We start from the raw sequence: 18,214 nt of genomic DNA on the forward strand, positions 1-18,214 counted from the left end.
ACAGCCTCAAGTCTCCTTGGGTATGGCGCTACAAGCTTGGCACACCTGTATTTGGGGAGTTTCTCCCATTCTTCTCTGCAGATCCTCTCAAGCTCTGTCAGGTTGGATGGGGAGAGTCGCTGCACAGCTATTTTCAGGTCTCTCCAGAGATGTTCGATCGGGTTCAAGTCCCAGCTCTGGCTGGGCCACTCAAGGACATTCAGAGACTTGTCCTGAAGCTACTCCTGTGTTGTCTTGGCTGTGGGCTTAGGGTTGTTGTCCTGTTGGAAGGTGAACCTTCGCCCCAGTCTGAGGTCCTGAGCTCTCTGGAGCAGGTTTTCATCAAGGATGTCTCTGTACTTAGCTCCGTTCATCTTTCCCTCGATCCTGACTAGTCTCCCAGTCCCTGACGCTGAAAGACATCCCCACAGCATGATGCTGCCACCAACATGCTTCACCGTAGGGATGGTGCCAGGTTTCCTCCAGACGTGACGCTTGGCATTCAGGCCAAAGAGTTCAATCTTGGTTTCATCAGACCAGAGAAGCTTGTTTCTCATGGTCTGAGGGTCTTTAGGTACCTTTTGGCAAACTCCAAGTGGGCTGTCATGTGCCTTTTACAGAGGAGTGGCTTCCGTCTGGCCACTCTACCATAAAGGCCTGATTGGTGGAGTGCTGCAGAGATGGGATAACCTTCCAGAAGGACAACCATCTCCACAGAGGAACTATGGAGCTCTGTCAGAGTGACCATCTGGTTCTTGCTCACCTCCCTGACAAAAGCCCTCTTCCCCCGATTGCTCAGTTTGGCCGGGCGGCCAGCTCTATGAAGAGTCTTGGTGGTTCCAAACTTCTTCCATTTTAAAATGATGGAGGCCACTGTGTTCTTGGGGACCTTCAATGCTGCAGACATTTTTTGGTACCCTTTCTCAGATCTGTGCCTCGACACAATCCTGTCTCTGAGCTCTACGGACAATTCCTTCAACCTCATGGCATGGTTTTTGCTCTGACATGCACTGTCAACTGTGGGACCTTATATAGATAGGTGTGTGCCTTTCCAAATCATGTCCAATCAATTTAAATGTACCACAGGTGGACTCCAAGTTGTAAAATTAATTTAATCAATTTTAGAATAACGCTGTAACGTAACAAAATGTGGAAAAACAGAAGGGGTCTGAATACTTTCCGAATGCACTATATGTTTTGCTCAACCTCCAGACTTGATTCCATGGTGTTACTTTACACTCACAGCAAAAAGTGTCTAATTCATAAGCTTCTCAGCAAATTAGCATATTCCTTGATAGTTGGTCTTGGGACCAGAGCATTATAAAGTTAGGCCAGGTTTTAGAACGGCCGCCATATTAGCGCCCATATAGAACTTTATTCTTGAAATGTTGGTTATATAACAATACGAGAGCGCCTCCGACAGTTCCCTATGAAATGACCCGCTGTAAACAACCAAAACAGAGCAGTGATTTTAACAGACATTTTTATTGATTAGCATTCAGGATAAAGTGTATCCAAGTCTTTACTGTGTTGTAGTGTCAACAAATTGCATACAGTGGGGAAAAAAAGTATTTAGTCAGCCACCAATTGTGCAAGTTCTCCCACTTAAAAAGATGAGAGAGGCCTGTAATTTTCATCATAGGTACACGTCAACTATGACAGACAAATTGAGATTTTTTTTCTCCAGAAAATCACATTGTAGGATTTTTAATGAATTTGTTTGCAAATTATGGTGGAAAATAAGTATTTGGTCACCTACAAACAAGCAAGATTTCTGGCTCTCACAGACCTGTAACTTCTTCTTTAAGAGGCTCCTCTGTCCTCCACTCGTTACCTGTATTAATGGCACCTGTTTGAACTTGTTATCAGTATAAAAGACACCTGTCCACAACCTCAAACAGTCACACTCCAAACTCCACTATGGCCAAGACCAAAGAGCTGTCAAAGGACACCAGAAACAAAATTGTAGACCTGCACCAGGCTGGGAAGACTGAATCTGCAATAGGTAAGCAGCTTGGTTTGAAGAAATCAACTGTGGGAGCAATTATTAGGAAATGGAAGACATACAAGACCACTGATAATCTCCCTCGATCTGGGGCTCCACGCAAGATCTCACCCCGTGGGGTCAAAATGATCACAAGAACGGTGAGCAAAAATCCCAGAACCACACGGGGGGGACCTAGTGAATGACCTGCAGAGAGCTGGGACCAAAGTAACAAAGCCTACCATCAGTAACACACTACGCCGCCAGGGACTCAAATCCTGCAGTGCAAGACGTGTCCCCCTGCTTAAGCCAGTACATGCCCAGGCCCGTCTGAAATTTGCTAGAGTGCATTTGGATGATCCAGAAGAGGATTGGGAGAATGTCATATGGTCAGATGAAACCAAAAAGAACTTTTTGGTAAAAACTCAACTCGTCGTGTTTGGAGGACAAAGAATGCTGAGTTGCATCCAAAGAACACCATACCTACTGTGAAGCATGGGGGTGGAAACATCATGCTTTGGGGCTGTTTTTCTGCAAAGGGACCAGGACGACTGATCTGTGTAAAGGAAAGAATGAATGGGGCCATGTATCGTGAGATTTTGAGTGAAAACCTCCTTCCATCAGCAAGGGCATTGAAGATGAAACGTGGCTGGGTCTTTCAGCATGACAATGATCCCAAACACACCGCCCGGGCAACGAAGGAGTGGCTTCGTAAGACGCATTTCAAGGTCCTGGAGTGGCCTAGCCAGTCTCCAGATCTCAACCCCATAGAAAATCTTTGGAGGGAGTTGAAAGTCCGTGTTGCCCAGCGACAGCCCCAAAACATCACTGCTCTAGAGGAGATCTGCATGGAGGAATGGGCCAAAATACCAGCAACAGTGTGTGAAAACCTTGTGAAGACTTACAGAAAACGTTTGACCTGTGTCATTGCCAACAAAGGGTATATAACAAAGTATTGAGAAACTTTTGTTATTGACCAAATACTTATTTTCCACCATAATTTGCAAACACATTCATTAAAAATCCTACAATGTGATTTTCTGGATTTTTTTTTCTCATTTTGTCCGTCATAGTTGACGTGTACCTATGATGAAAATTACAGGCCTCTCTCATCTTTTTAAGTGGGAGAACTTGCACAATTGGTGGCTGACTAAATACTTTTTTCCCCCACTGTATCTGCTTTCACTGGACATCTTCATAGGTTTTGAAAACTATCAGAAATAAACAGAAAAACGCGGAAGCGTTAACTATCACTTAGCAACGACTATGGAGGAGAAAGTGGCGCTCTCTGAACGTTCAACTGCATTGGCCAAACTCTCTATTTACAGTGCATTCGGAATGTATTCAGACCCCTTGACCTTTTCCACATTTTGTTACGTTACAGCCTTATTCTAAAATAGATTAAATTACTTTTTTTCCTCGATCTACAGACAATACCCCATAATGACAAAGCGAAAACAGGCTTTTAGAAATGTGAAAAAATAAAAAAATATACAGAAATACCTTATTTACATAAGTATTCAGACCCTTTGCTATGAGACTCGAAATTGAGCTCAGGTGCATCCTATTTCCCTTGATCATCCTTGAGATGTTTCTACAACTTGATTGGAGTCCACCTGTGGTAAATTCAATTGATTGGACATGATTTGGAAAGGCACACACCTGTCTATATAAGGTCCCACAGTTGACAGTGCAGGTCAGAGCAAAAAACAAGCCATGAGGTCGAAGGAATTGAGTTCCGAGACAGGATTGTGTCAATGCACAGATCTGGGGAAGGGTACCAAACAGTTTCTGCAGCATTGAAGGTCCCCAAAAACACAATGGCCTCCATTATTCTTAAATGGAAGAAGTTTGGAACCACCAAGACTCTTCCTAGAGCTGGCTGCCAGGCCAAACTGAGCAATCGGGGGAGAAGGGCCTTAGTCAGGGAGGTGACCAAGAACCAGATGGTCACTCTGACAGAGCTCCAGAGTTCCTCTGTGGAGATGGGAGAACCTTCCAGAAGGACAACAATGTCTGCATTACTCCACCAATCAGGCTTTTATGGTAGAGTGGCCAGACGGAAGCCACTCCTGAGTAAAAGGCACATGACAGCCCGCTTGGAGTTTGCCAAAAGGCACCTAAAGGGCTCTCAGACCATGAGAAACAAGATTCTCTGGTCTGATGAAACCAAGATTGAACTCTTTGGCCTGAATGCCAAACGTCACGTCTGGAGGAAACCTGGCTCCATCCCTACGGTGAAGCATGGTGGTGGCAGCATCATGCTGTGGGGATGTTTTTCAGCTGCAGGGACTGGGAGACTAGTCAGGATCGAGGGAAAGATGAACGGAGCAAGGTACAGAGAGATCCTTGATGAAAACCTGCTCCAGAGCACTCAGGACCTGACTGGGGGCGAAGCTTCAACTTCCAACAGGACAACGGCCATAAGCACACAGCCAAGACAACGCAGGAGTGGCTTCGGGACAAGTCTCTGAATGTCCTTGAGTGGCCCAGCCAGAGCCCGGACTTGATCCCGATCGAGCATCTCTGGAGAGACCTGAAAATAGCTGTGCAGCGACGCTCCCCATCCAACCTGACAGAGCTTGAGAGGATCTGCAGAGAAGAATGGGAGAAACCCCCCAAATACAGGTGTGCCAAGCTTGTAGCGTCATACCCAAGAAGACGCAAGGCTGTAATCGCTGCCAAAGGTGCTTCAACAAAGTACTGAGTAAAGGGTATGAATACTTATGTAAATGTCATATTTCCGTTTTTTTTATTTTATAAATGTGCAAACAATTCTAAAAACCTGTTTTTGCTTGGTCATTATGGGGTATTGTGTGTAGATTGATGAGGGGGAAAAACAATTTAATTCATTTTAGAATAAGGCTGTAACGTAACAAAATGTGGAAAAAGTCAAGGGGAATGAATACTTTCCAAATGCACTGTATATGGCTCTGTCTGGGACTAACTGTCCTTGTAGTGCAGTCAAACCAACACAGTTGAATGTAACAAAAATGCTACAGTTGGTTGTTTTAAAGGGGAACTCTTTAAAGCAGCATTAAGTATGATGACTAAACAATGAGCAATAGGGTACAGCTCAGGTTTTACACAGAGAGAGAAAGCTGAATCTTACTCCTAATTAGGGGATGGCTGCAGGACAGGGAGGGCTGTCATGCAGAGAGACATTGGGACAGAGCAGGGAGCAGTGAACAATATGCTGTAATCCTGTCCACATCACTCTCTTCAGTTTGATATAGGAAGAGCAAGACAGGCAGTGACGATGCAGTTAATGTGTGGGATAATCACAGAACCAGAATGAGTTATTCTATTTCTATGGGGGTAAAGTCAGTCGGTCCCTCTCCCAGCCAGAGGTTATATCGGTTGTTTGTTACTGCATCCAGCAGCAGATGGCAAGTACATTTTTTGACTGTCCCCCTCTCTATCTCTATCTCTCTCTCTCTCTCTCAGGTCAGTTCAGTTCAGTGGGATTTAATCCCAATCTACATAGACCCTTTCTAGTATGAAGAGACATCCTCGCATTAATCTTTACCATGATTGGAAATGGCCATGTTTTCCTGTCATATTTTCTTATTTTTTATTATACATTATAAAAATAAAGTTGCACACTAATTATGCTCCCAAACATTTAATGGGTCTAGCAACCAACGTTTCGGCACACAGAAGAAGTCACTGCATGCTGAAACGTTGGTTGCTAGACTCATTCAATGTCTCAGAGCATAATTAGTGTGACCTTTTTTATTTTTACAGTTTACTCTCTGTTATTCAGCACCTCTACAAAACATTTTTGGGTGTGCGTCAGCTTATGCCTTTTACTAAAATAATACATTATAACACTGATATCCAGCTATAATCGGTTTATAAGAAAACACCTATCACAGTTATCTTTAATCTTGTCATAGGTGACTGCTAGAGAGCGGCACCATGCCTCATTCACACGGAGTTGGAGCACACTGGAGAAGCTGTAGGGCCAGAGAGCAGAGAGCCGCCTGCAACGTCATCATACAGTATTACCCACCGAGCCATTAAACACAGTGATTTAAAAAGGGATGTTCACTGAGTGAGTGACAGCGGCTGATGTAGCACAGCGGAGCCACGACATTACATAAAGCACTATGAGAGATGAGGGATGACAACGTTGCCACATTCTCCCTTTTATCCTCTGTTCTGGAGCCCATGGACCCCCCGCCGCTCCTTTCAATACCTCTCATAATTAATAGACTTTCGGACGTCGGCTGTTACAAGGCACAATAATCGTGTGCAACCATGCCAACCTCATCTATGGCAAATACATGAATAATCCCACAACATAGTAAATATCTTCAGTATATAGTTCTTTCTCTGCCCATATAGGTGGCAGACATAGCTTATTAAAGCTAGGTGTAGGTGAGAGGTTTGTGGTGTAGGGTGCAGGGTGCAGGGTTATCTTGTCCATCAGCCGGCTATCTCTGTCGCATCGTCTGGTTCCACAGTGCCTCAGAAAGGGACTTGAATGGCGCCTATGGCAGGAGCGGGAGAAACTCCAGCTGAATTTTCATTGGTTGATCTCTCAGTTCATCACCATCTAGCTAGCATAACCCTGGTTGTGTTCGTCTCACCTGCTCAGCGTGGGCCTCTTCCTCCTCCTGTCCCCTCGAGGTGGACGTCTCTCCCTGGGGGTCTGTGGGGGGCCCGCTCTCTGCCCCTGTGCTCTCACTGGCCTGCCTGGCTTCTGCCTGCAAGAAGCAACACACAGGAAATGGCTGCTGTCACCCACAATGTACTCTAGCTCTGGCCACATGCCTGAGACAATATTCCTCGGGTGAAAAGCCCCTTGTCTTTGCTGTCTGTGACTGCTTGAAGCATGAATGGGTTAAGACATGGAAACACAATTCATCCTATTCTGACAACAGGTAACGCTTTTGAAGGCACTGGACTAGAATGTAAATAAACAACAATACGTGGATGGGGTAGGAGTGTGGCTGGCAGCGGCAGGCGCACCTTGAAGTTGATCTGCTGGGCGAGCTCTTGGTCCTCTTGGTCATCTGGACTGGGGTTAGTGGGGGAGGAACCCAGGAGGGCAGAGCGCATGGAGCAGCCACACGTCTCACAGCAGAAGTCCTGGGATCTGTCAGTGGGTCAGCAGGGAGGGAGTGTTAGGGAAGTTAGGGGCAGAAAGGGTTTCCATTGACTTTTCCAGGAGCCCAATGAATTCATCTGACGAGAAGGGTAAAGAATAGATGACTCAAAGCCAGTATATAAACGAGGGGAAATCATTCACCCCTAGCAGCCCCCTAAGCAAAAGGGGGCCTGGATTTGTCTATGTTTGGAGGCATTAAGTGATAAAAGTCACAGCCGTTTCCTAGTCCTATACAGTTGTATTAAAGTTAAGCAAGGTAGGAGACCTGAGGGGTTTCCAGAGTCTTGGTGTCCGTCCCAAATGGCACCCTATTCCCTATATAGTGCACTACTTTTGACCAGCAGTGCACTTTATAGGGAATAAGGTGTAATTTGGGACACAGCCCTAGGCTTACAGAGCCAATCTAGGCCTATATCCTCTATGACATAAACCCTGCTGAGATATGTTGGCTGATGCTCTCTGATCACAAGGCTGTTTACTTTGAGTCAGACAGGAGCTCCCATCACAACACAAAAAAAACGGAGAGAAACGTACAAACTTCTTAGAGATTTGGTTTGTCAAAGATGACTCGTGTGGGTGGGTAGATGGCAATTTGACAAGACGATTGAAACTCATTATGTGAAGACAACATTCAAACTGTGAATATTGACAGCTACACCAATATAAATGTAAAATATACAATTCCATCAATGAAATCAAGCATCACCTCCCAAGAGTTGCTATTCTTCCAATGTGCTTTCCCACTCAACCAATATCATTATTTTTATAGGCAGAAAAGACGCACAAGCTCTGTGAAATGTTTTCCTCCTCTAACTTCTGAATTATTAACGCTCGTCATTACAGCAGCCTGCCAGCCAGCAAAACTTCTCCAGCAGTTTACTTTTCTGTCAGGGAACAGAGCCAACTCTGAAAACTATGAATTCTTCTTCTGTGCTGCTGTTTATCTGCTTCCTGCTAGGGGCCCCTGGCCCTGGTGTTGACTGACAGCTCTCACAATTACCATAGGGTACGGAGACAACCAAGGAAGATTTAAATCAAAGCAAAGTTGCTGTCTCAGCCGCAGCCACGACAGCCCTTTGTAAAACATGGACCTTTCTTTCATCAGGAAGATAAACAGGCAGGCAGTGTACTGTATGTATTTATAGACAAGGATGTGTTCCCGTATCACATCTCATCTTCATGTGTTAATGAAACAGCCAGTCGCTAAAGACCCTGTCCGTATGTGTTAATAGAACAGGCAGTCATCTGGGATGCGTCACAAATGGCACCCTATTCCCTTTATAGTGCAATAATTTTGAACCAGAGTCCTGGTCAAAAGGAATACACTATAAAGGGAATAGGGTGCCATTTGGGACAGAGTTCACTTTTTTATCCATCTCCAACACAGAGCTTGTGCGTGTTTCTTCAGAGGAGAAGGAGGAGAAACAACATGCCCAGACATGTGGCAGCCAGACACCCTTTCTCTCAGGAGCTACTACTGTCATCAACGATGGTGCCTTGGTTTCCCTGGCAATGACCATAGCTATTTGTAGAGGGCACATCCACTGTAGCCCAGGTGTTAATTACGTGACATGCTTGCATAAGCATCGCTTTATTTTCAACTTTGTTAAATAAACGCCTGTCTATCACCATATGTTCTCCTATGTGAGTCACTTTACCCCTACCTACATGTACACATTTCCTCGACTAACCTGTACCCCCGCACATTGACTCGGTACCGGTACCCCCTGTATAAAGCCTCATTATTGTTATTTTATAGTTATTATATACACTACCGTTCAAAAGTTTGGGGTCACTTAGAAATGATCTTGTTTTCGAAAGAAAATCTTCTTTTTTCTCCATTAAAATAACATCAAATTGATCAGAAATACAGGGTAGACATTGTTAATGTTGTAAATGGCTATCGTAGCTGGAAACGGCTGATTTTTTATGGAATATCTACATAGGCGTACAGAGGCCCATTATCAGCAACCATCAGTCCTGTGTTCCAATGGCACGTTGTGTTTGCTAATCCAAGTTTATCATTTTAAAAGGCTAATTGATCATTAGAAAACCCTTTTGCAATTATGTTAGCACAGCTGAAAACTGTTGTGCTGATTAAAGAAGCAATAAAACTGGCCTTCTTGAGACTAGTTGAGTATCTGGAGCATCAGCAATTGTGGCCAGAAACAAATAACTTTCTTCTGAAACTCGTCAGTGTATTCTTGTTCTGAGCAATGAAGGCTATTCCATGTGAGAAATTGCCAAGAAACTGAAGATCTTGTATAACGCTGTGTACTACTCCCTTCACAGAACAGCGCAAACAGGCTCTAACCAAAATAGAAAGAGGAGTGGGAGGCCCCAGTGCACATCTGAGCAAGAGGACAAATACATTAGAGTGAGAAACAAACGCCTCACAGGTCCTCAACTGGCAGCTTCATTAAGCATATAGTACCCTCAAAACACCAGTTTCAACGTCAACAGTGAAGAGACGACTCCGGGATGCTGACCTTATAGGCAGAGTTGCAAAGAAAATGACATAGAGGGGAAAAAAGTATTTGAGCCCCTGCTGATTTTGTACGTTTGCCCACTGACAAAGAAATGATCAGTCTATAATTTTAATGGTAGGTTTATTTGAACAGTGAGAGACAGAATAACAACAAATAAATCCAGAAAAACACATGTAAAAAATGTTATAAATTGATTTGCATTTTAATGAGGGAAATAAGTATTTGACCCCCTCTCAATCAGAAAGATTTCTGGCTCCCAGGTGTCTTTTATACAGGTAACGAGCTGAGATTAGGAGCACACTCTTAAAGGGAGTGCTCCTAATCTCAGCTTGTTACCTGTATAAAAGACACCTGTCCACAGAAGCAATCAATCAATCAGATTCCAAACTCTCCACCATGGCCAAGACCAAAGAGCTCTCCAAGGATGTCAGGGACAAGATTGTAGACCTACAAGGCTGGAATGGGCTACAAGACCATCGGCAAGCAGCTTGGTGAGAAGGTGACAACAGTTGGTGCGATTATTCGCAAATGGAAGAAACATAAAATAACTGTCAATCTCCCTCGGCCTGGGGCTCCATGCAAGATCTCACCTCGTGGAGTTGCAATGATCATGAGAACGGTGAGGAATCAGCCCAGAACTACACGGAAGGATCTTGTCAATGATCTCAAGGCAACTGGGACCATAGTCACCAAGAAAACAATTGGTAACACACTACGCCGTGAAGGACTGAAATCCTGCAAGGTCCCCCTGCTCAAGAAAGCACATATATTAGGGCCGTCTGAAGTTTGCCAACGAACATCTGAATGATTCAGAGGAGAACTGGGTGAAAGTGTTGTGGTCAGATGAGACCAAAATCGAGCTCTTTGGCATCAACTCAACTCGCCGTGTTTGGAGGAGGAGGAGGAATGCTGCCTATGACCCCAAGAACACCATCCCCACCGTCAAACATGGAGGTGGAAACATTATGCTTTGGGGGTGTTTTTCTGCTAAGGGGACAGGACAACTTCACCGCATCAAAGGGACGATGGACGGGGCCATGTACCGTCAACTTTTGGGTGAGAACCTCCTTCCCTCAGCCAGGGCATTGAAAATGGGTCGTGGATGGGTATTCCAGCATGACAATGACCCAAAACAAACGGCCAAGGCAATAAAGGAGTGGCTCAAGAAGAAGCACATTAAGGTCCTGGAGTGGCCTAGCCAGTCTCCAGACCTTAATCCCATAGAAAATCTGTGGAGGGAGCTGAAGGTTCGAGTTGCCAAACGTCAGCCTCGAAACCTTAATGACTTGGAGAAGATCTCTAAAGAGGAGTGGGACAAAATCCCTCCTGAGATGTGTGCAAACCTGGTGGCCAACTACAAGAAACGTTTGACCTCTGTGACTGCCAACAAGGGTTTTGCCACCAAGTACTAAGTAATGTTTTGCAGAGGGGTCAAATACTTATTTCCCTCATTAAAATGCAAATCAATTTATAACATTTTTGACATGCGTTTTTCTGGATTTTTTTGTTATTCTGTCTCTCACTGTTCAAATAAACTTACCATTAAAATGATAGACTGATCATGTCTTTGTCAGTGGGCAAACGTACAAAATCAGCAGGGGATCAAATACTTTTTTCCCTCACTGTATCTCAGACTGCCCATCTTAATCTTTTATTTTTATTGGCCAGTCTGAGATATGGCTTTTTCTTTGCAACTCTGCCTAGGTCAGCATCCCGGAGTCGCCTCTTCACTGTTGACGTTGAGACTGGTGTTTTGCGGGTACTATTTAATGAAGCTGCCAGTTGAGGACCTGTGAGGCGTCTGTTTCTCAAACAAGACACTAATGTATTTGTCCTCTTGCTCAGTTGTGCACCGGGGCCTCCCACTCCTCTTTCTATTCTGGTTAGAGCCAGTTTGCGCTGTTCTGTGAAGGGAGTAGTACACAGCGTTGTATGAGATCTTCAGTTTCTTGGCAATTTCTCACATGGAATAGCCTTCATTTCTCAGAATAGAATAGACTGACGAGTTTCAGAAGAAAGTTATTTGGTTCTGGCCATTTTGATCCTGTAATCGAACCCACAATTGCTGATGCTCCAGATACTCAACTAGTCTCAAGAAGGCCAGTTTTATTGCTTCTTTAGTCAGCACAACTGTTTTCAGCTTTGCTAACATAATTGCAAAAGGGTTTTCTAATGATCAATTAGCCTTTTAAAATGATAAACTTGGATTAGCAAACACAACGTGCCATTGGAACACAGGACTGATGGTTGCTGATAATGGGCCTCTGTACGCCTATGTAGATATTCCATAAAAAATCTGCCGTTTCCAGCTACAATAGCCATTTACAACATTAACAATGTCTACACTGTATTTCTGATCAATTTGATGTTATTTTAAATGGACAAAAAAAATGCATTTCTTTCGAAAACAAGGACATTTCTAATTGACCCCAAACTTTTGAACGGTAGTGTGTATATATATATATTTTTACTTTAGTTTATTTAGTAAATATTTTCTTAACTCTATTTTCTTAAAACTGCAAGGGCTTGTAAGTAAGCATTTAACGGTAAGGTCCCCCCCCATCCCCCATCCCTCCATCTATATCCCTCAGTGCAGACTCTCAACTGATTTAATGAGCCATTCGCAGTTTCACTGTACCGGCAGTGTGTACTTAGACTTGCATGGCTTAATCTTTGCATTGGAAAGAGAGTAAAGTGGAAACAGTGGAGGGTTTAATCTGTGTAATCTTACTTTTTGGCCAGGCCTCTCCTCTCCTCTGGATTATAATCAAGGGATCCGATTGCACCCTCTCCTTTGGTTGGCATGAATCCGATTATAGCTATTAGTGCCGTTCTGACTGGAAGGGAGAAACAAAAAAATTATGAAAGACAAAAAAACAAATACTGTCTGTCAACTAGTAACAGCAATGGATAAAGGAAGTCGCTAAATCACATGAAATACCACGGCACATTCTGTCAAGTTCGCCAGCCATGTTATGTAATGTGTTGCGGGAGTAATGCTTTGTTTTCTACTGCGTAAGCCTGGATTTAGAGAGCATCTCTGAGGACATTCACCACTGCAACTCCTCAAATAGCATTCTCCAGCTGACATGATGGGACACTTTTCACAAAATGTTGGGAGAGCTTCTGTGCATGTCAATGGCTGCTTCAGGGGTTTCTATCTATAATTGATGAACAACTCAAAACCAATGGATGCTTTGAATATTATTATTATTATTATTATTATTGAATACATAAACTTGTAAAAGGCTAGAATGTACAGTATAAACACCTATGAAATCAAGTCTAAACATAAGTAGCAGGCTGACTGGAGGCAGAGAATGGACAGCTAGCGAGAAAACAGCTACAGGGAAAAGAGAAGAGAGAGAGGTTAAGGAGGCCTGCTATGCAGTGAAAGCCTGTTTCAACAGATAATGATTTGATTGAAGAATGCTTTCAAGATGATATCAGTCTGAATTCTCTCTCCAGAAATCATTAAACCTGTGGGCGTAGGCTCATGGTACTGCATAACAAACATAAGCTAGGAACCAATGCGGCTGGCCCCCCGGTGCCATTGCGATTCCACTGGAACTTATTATCGAGCTTTTCCCCCACAGAATGAGCCTATAGTGGACCAGAGTGAACTTGTACTGGAGAGCTGAGACCCCAAAAACCCAGTGGGAGATGTCCAATCTCTGGGCCATGGCCTCATTGGCTTGCCATGTGACCCTGGAGGGCAAGAGTGGGAGTTATTTTGGACAAGCTTTTTTTTGCTCATCAAAATACCCCGAAAGGAATATAAATAAATGCATTGCGGGATTCTCCCATTGAATTCTATCTGATTACATTTCCATGCTTTTGGTACGGAGAATAACGTGAGAGGAATACTCAGAAATAGGATGGCTTAACGGTGGTAACTGAAATCATGCCAGAAAATAATGTAAATATCAGACTCAAGGTATGAAGGAAATAGTGTGCTGTCTGCTGCCAATACGGGGCTTTGTGAGCGAATAAGACGTGCGTGCCAAATCTCAATTTCCAGTGACACTTTCTTCTTATTTACTTTGTTCTGCTATGAAGTCTTCTTTTCAGCCCCTTCCAGTTCCCACTCTTTAAACTGCGGGGGGAAAGCTCAATGATAGAACAAAAATGCCTGAGCAAAAAATACATTTGCATATCTGCCTTAATTTAAATTCAAATTAAAAGTCTTAATCCGTCGTTTGTTCCTGTTGGTCCCTGGCAGGCAGAGAGCGAGTGAGTGGAGATGCTAGGCTAAGTTTAGTGCAGCAGCTGGATGAGAAGGACTGGAAGAGGGAACAAGGACTGTGTGGTGAGCTGGGTGGGTGTGTGTCTGTCTCCAGGCTAGAGGAGACAAGCCATTTACTTATTTTAAGTTGATTTTGCTTACACAGAAAATGCATCAAGATAATTTGCCTTGTTTAAGATATTCTGACTTGTTTCAATCATTTTTTTGGTTAAAGTAAGCAAAATATCTGCCAGTGCACTAAGATAATTTGTCTTCGTAAGACGTCTTATTAAGATCAAATATCTTGAAATAAGATAATTTATCTTACCCCACTTGTCAAACCTTTTTTAGGTTAAAATAAGCAAAATGATCTGCCAGTGCACTAAGATAATTTACCTTGGTAAGACGTCAAGTCAATGCATTCTAATGGTAAAAGATATCTAAGCAAGATCAAAAAAATGTGCCGTGTAGCTACGGGGCCTACAGCTGCAGGTGAAATGTCTCCACCTGCGCTACCGAACTGCTAGCTTTTCAATAGCGTAGATGGCTAAGATGTTGTGAAGCGGGTGGTCACGTGTGTTTGCGAGGCAGAGGATCTGAGCTCGAGTACCAGTGTGGGCTCATGAGGAAGGTAGCTATACTGTTAAGCAAGCACAGTGACACCAGTTACACAGGGATACCTACTGCTCCAAGATGGCTGCCATGTCTCCGGGTGATGGCCAGAGATGCTCAGACAGATCTTCTTCCCCACCTCGAATCTCCCATTGGGCTAAAAGAGAAGCATATCCATAGAATTACATATAGAATACATATATAAAAAAGATAGTGGGGGAAAAAAGTATTTAGTCGGCCACCAATTGTGCAAGTTCTCCCACTTAAAAAGATGAGAGAGGCCTGTAATTTTCTTCATAGGTACACGGCAACTATGACAGACAAATTGAGAAAAAAATTCCAGAAAATCACATTGTAGGATTTTTTATGAATTTATTTGCAAATTATGGTGGAAAATAAGTATTTGGTCAATAACAAAAGTTTCTCAATACTTTGTTATATACCCTTTGTTGGCAATGACACAGGTCAAACGTTTTCTGTAAGTCTTCACAAGGTTTTCACACACTGTTGCTGGTATTTTGGCCCATTCCTCCATGCAGATCTCCTCTAGAGCAGCCTCCCGAGTGGCGCAGTGGTCTAAGGCACTGCATTGCAGTGCTAACTGTGCCACTAGAGATCCTGGTTCGAATCCAGGCTCTGTCGTAGCCGGCCGTGACCGGGAGACCCATGGGGCGGCGCACAATTGTCCCAGCGTCGTCCAGGGTAGGGGAGGGAATGGCCGGCAGGGATGTAGCTCAGTTGGTAGAGCATGGCGTTTGCAACGCCAGGGTTGTGGGTTCGATTCCAATGGGGGGTATGAAAAATAAAAAATAAAAGGTATGCACTCACTAACTGTAAGTCGCTCTGGATAAGAGCGTCTGCTAAATGACTAAAATGTAAATGTAATGTTTTGGGACTGTCACCGGGCAACACAGACTTTCAACTCCCTCCAAATATTGTCTATGGGGTTGAGATCTGGAGACTGGCTAGGCCACTCCAGGACCTTGAAATGCTTCTTACGAAGCCACTCCTTCGTTGCCCGGGCGGTGTGTTTGGGATCATTGTCATGCTGAAAGACCCAGCCACGTTTAATCTTCAATGCCCTTGCTGATGGAAGGAGGTTTTCACTCAAAATCTCACGATACATGGCCCCATTCATTCTTTCCTTTACACGGATCAGTCGTCCTGGTCCCTTTGCAGAAAAACAGCCCCAAAGCATGATGTTTCCACCCCCATGCTTCACAGTAGATATGGTGTTCTTTGGATGCAACTCAGCATTCTTTGTCCTCCAAACACGACGAGTTGAGTTTTTACCAAAAGGTTATATTTTGGTTTCATCTGACCATATGACATTCTCCCAATCCTCTTCTGGATCATCCAAATGCACTCTAGCAAACTTCAGACGGTCCTGGACATGTACTGGCTTAAGCAGGGGGACACGTCTGGCACTGCAGGATTTGAGTCCCTGGCGGCGTAGTGTGTTACTGATGGTAGGCTTTGTTACTTTGGTCCCAGCTCTCTGCAGGTCATTCACTAGGTCCCCCCGTGTGGTTCTTGTGATCATTTTGACCCCACGGGGTGAGATCTTGCGTGGAGCCCCAGATTGAGGGAGATCATCAGTGGTCTTGTATGTCTTCCATTTCCTAATAATTGCTCCCACAGTTGATTTCTTCAAACCAAGCTGCTTACCTATTGCAGATTCAGTCTTCCCAGCCTGGTGCAGGTCTACAATTTTGTTTCTGGTGTCCTTTGACAGCTCTTTGGTCTTGGCCATAGTGGAGTTTGGAGTGTGACTGTTTGAGGTTGTGGACAGGTGTCTTTTATACTGATAACAAGTTCAAACAGGTGCCATTAATACAGGTAACGAGTGGAGGACAGAGGAGCCTCTTAAAGAAGAAGTTACAGGTCTGTGAGAGCCAGAAATCTTGCTTGTTTGTAGGTGACCAAATACTTATTTTCCACCATAATTTGCAAATAAATTCATTAAAAATCCTACAATGTGATTTTCTGGATTTTTTTCTCTCAATTTGTCTGTCATAGTTGACGTGTACCTATGATGAAAATTACAGGCCTCTCTCATCTTTTTAAGTGGGAGAACTTGCACAATTGGTGGCTGACTAAATACTTTTTCCCCCCACTGTAAGTGATTTATAGGATTTCTATGATAGGATCTCTATTACCATATCACGGTCTATGACAACCAGGTTGAACAAGCAACAGGAAGACATTGAGACAGACCGAGGGGAGGGTGGAGGCTGGGGGGTGGTTGAAGAGAGGGATGTTAAGAGAAAAAAAGAGAGTGAGCCTTCAAAGACCAAGTAAAACTTGCCAGCCTGAGCTGAGAGTCAGAGAAAAAAAGAGACTCTGGACATAAAAAAAGACTGTCACAACCTGTCTGATCAACTGGCTTTTATCAGCCTGTCATTGGTTCTTCAGGTTATTATTGGTGCATGAAAAAAATACACATTCCCTCTTCTTTCCCACAGAACCATTCAAGTCCTCTGTGATAGTGCAGTGACAGGCATGGCTTTGTTCTGACAATAGTGGCTCGGTGTGTCATCAGATGTGGCTCCTGGTTAAGACAAAATGTCTATCATCCAGCCTTTGATAATTTGATTGGTTGCTTTTCATCGTTACTTCAATTTACACATAATTGGCTGTGATTGATCGAGAGCGGGGTATATCTTAATAAGTGTGTGTGTGTTGGGGGTCTTACTGTGAGTAGGATTATGCTGGGGGGCTTCATAGGGTACTCCGGGGGCAGCACGATTCTGCCATGGTAAACCCCACCGTCAAAATCTGAGTCCGGGGGCCCGCGGACAGAGAAGTGCCACTCAAACAGATTATCCTGCGGGTACACAACAAGCCAGTCACAAACACATATGTGACTCGTTTCAGGAAAGTAGACATATGTTGCACGTCACTACTTCACAGGAGAGGCATTTGAACGTAAAATGCGTTTTTTGCAGAAATGCCTTCTGGAACATGTCAACTTTCATGTGCCTTAATAACAAATTTGTATTCCATCCATAAATACAAATACAATTGTTAAATTACGAGCCTAGTTGGTTTAGCCACGGAAAAAGACAGGAACCTTCCCACTAACCATGATTGGCTGAGATAATGGAAGGGCTGGACATGCTGGGAGATGAGTTTGGATTGGTCTGCCATGTAGCATGCTTCTGTTTGTAATGGGAGCTTTTCAGTATGTGTTGATTGTCCTTTCTACCGCGCCGTTTTTGAAAGATATAACATTAGCCAACGAGAACTACAAAAGTTTTGCTACTTTTCTCAACAACATTGATGCCCTGAATTTAGCAGGCGCTATCGACAGATCAGTTGGAAAAAGTGATGGGCTACTTTCTGCACATGCCACGGTCAGTGTGAACCGGAGTGACGTGACACAACGCCGGCCAAACAAGATGTAGCTACAAACAATGGTTACAGTCTGCAATGAAGCATTCATCCATATATACGGTTAAGAGTCTAGCTACATTTTATGATATATGTTTCTAATTTTGTCAGAAAGTTGTTTTTATTGCAAGTTAAAGCGTACTGTTAGTTAGAGAACGTTAGCTTGCTGGCTTGCTAGCTAACATTACGTGTATGGATCTGTGTAGTAATATTATTTGAATCAGAAATACATTTGCATTGCTAGTTATTGCCTAATGTTAGCTAGCTAACATTGAACCTAGTTTGTTAGCTTTAGCTACCTGCAGATTTATACTACAGCTATGACAATGTTTGTATTGGTTAGTAGTATTTGTTGGGATTATGCCGGTTCATTGTTTAGCTAGCTAGCTAACTACCTACCTACATGTCTAAACAAA

The 18,214-nt window shown here is 43.7% G+C and overlaps 1 protein-coding gene across 3 annotated transcripts in view; it reads right to left on the reverse strand.

Moving 5' to 3' along the window:
• The window catches only part of LOC311108516 (ubiquitin-conjugating enzyme E2 J1-like), a 47,999-nt gene that overhangs the window by 2,075 nt on the left and 27,710 nt on the right, over nt 1-18,214 (reverse strand). For all 3 annotated transcript variants that reach the window (XM_084151161.1, XM_084151160.1, XM_084151162.1), the window contains exons 3-7: nt 17,101-17,232; nt 14,478-14,562; nt 12,300-12,405; nt 6,941-7,067; nt 6,559-6,675 (exon numbers count right to left, since the gene is read on the reverse strand). In XM_084151161.1, coding sequence (XP_084007287.1) covers nt 6,559-6,675; nt 6,941-7,067; nt 12,300-12,405; nt 14,478-14,562; nt 17,101-17,232 — 567 coding nt within the window. The remainder of the gene's footprint in view (nt 1-6,558; nt 6,676-6,940; nt 7,068-12,299; nt 12,406-14,477; nt 14,563-17,100; nt 17,233-18,214) is intronic.

Source organism: Coregonus lavaretus (assembly GCF_964263955.1).
Source record: "Coregonus lavaretus genome assembly, chromosome: 33".
In the NCBI taxonomy this organism is placed as follows: Eukaryota; Metazoa; Chordata; class Actinopteri; order Salmoniformes; family Salmonidae; genus Coregonus; species Coregonus lavaretus.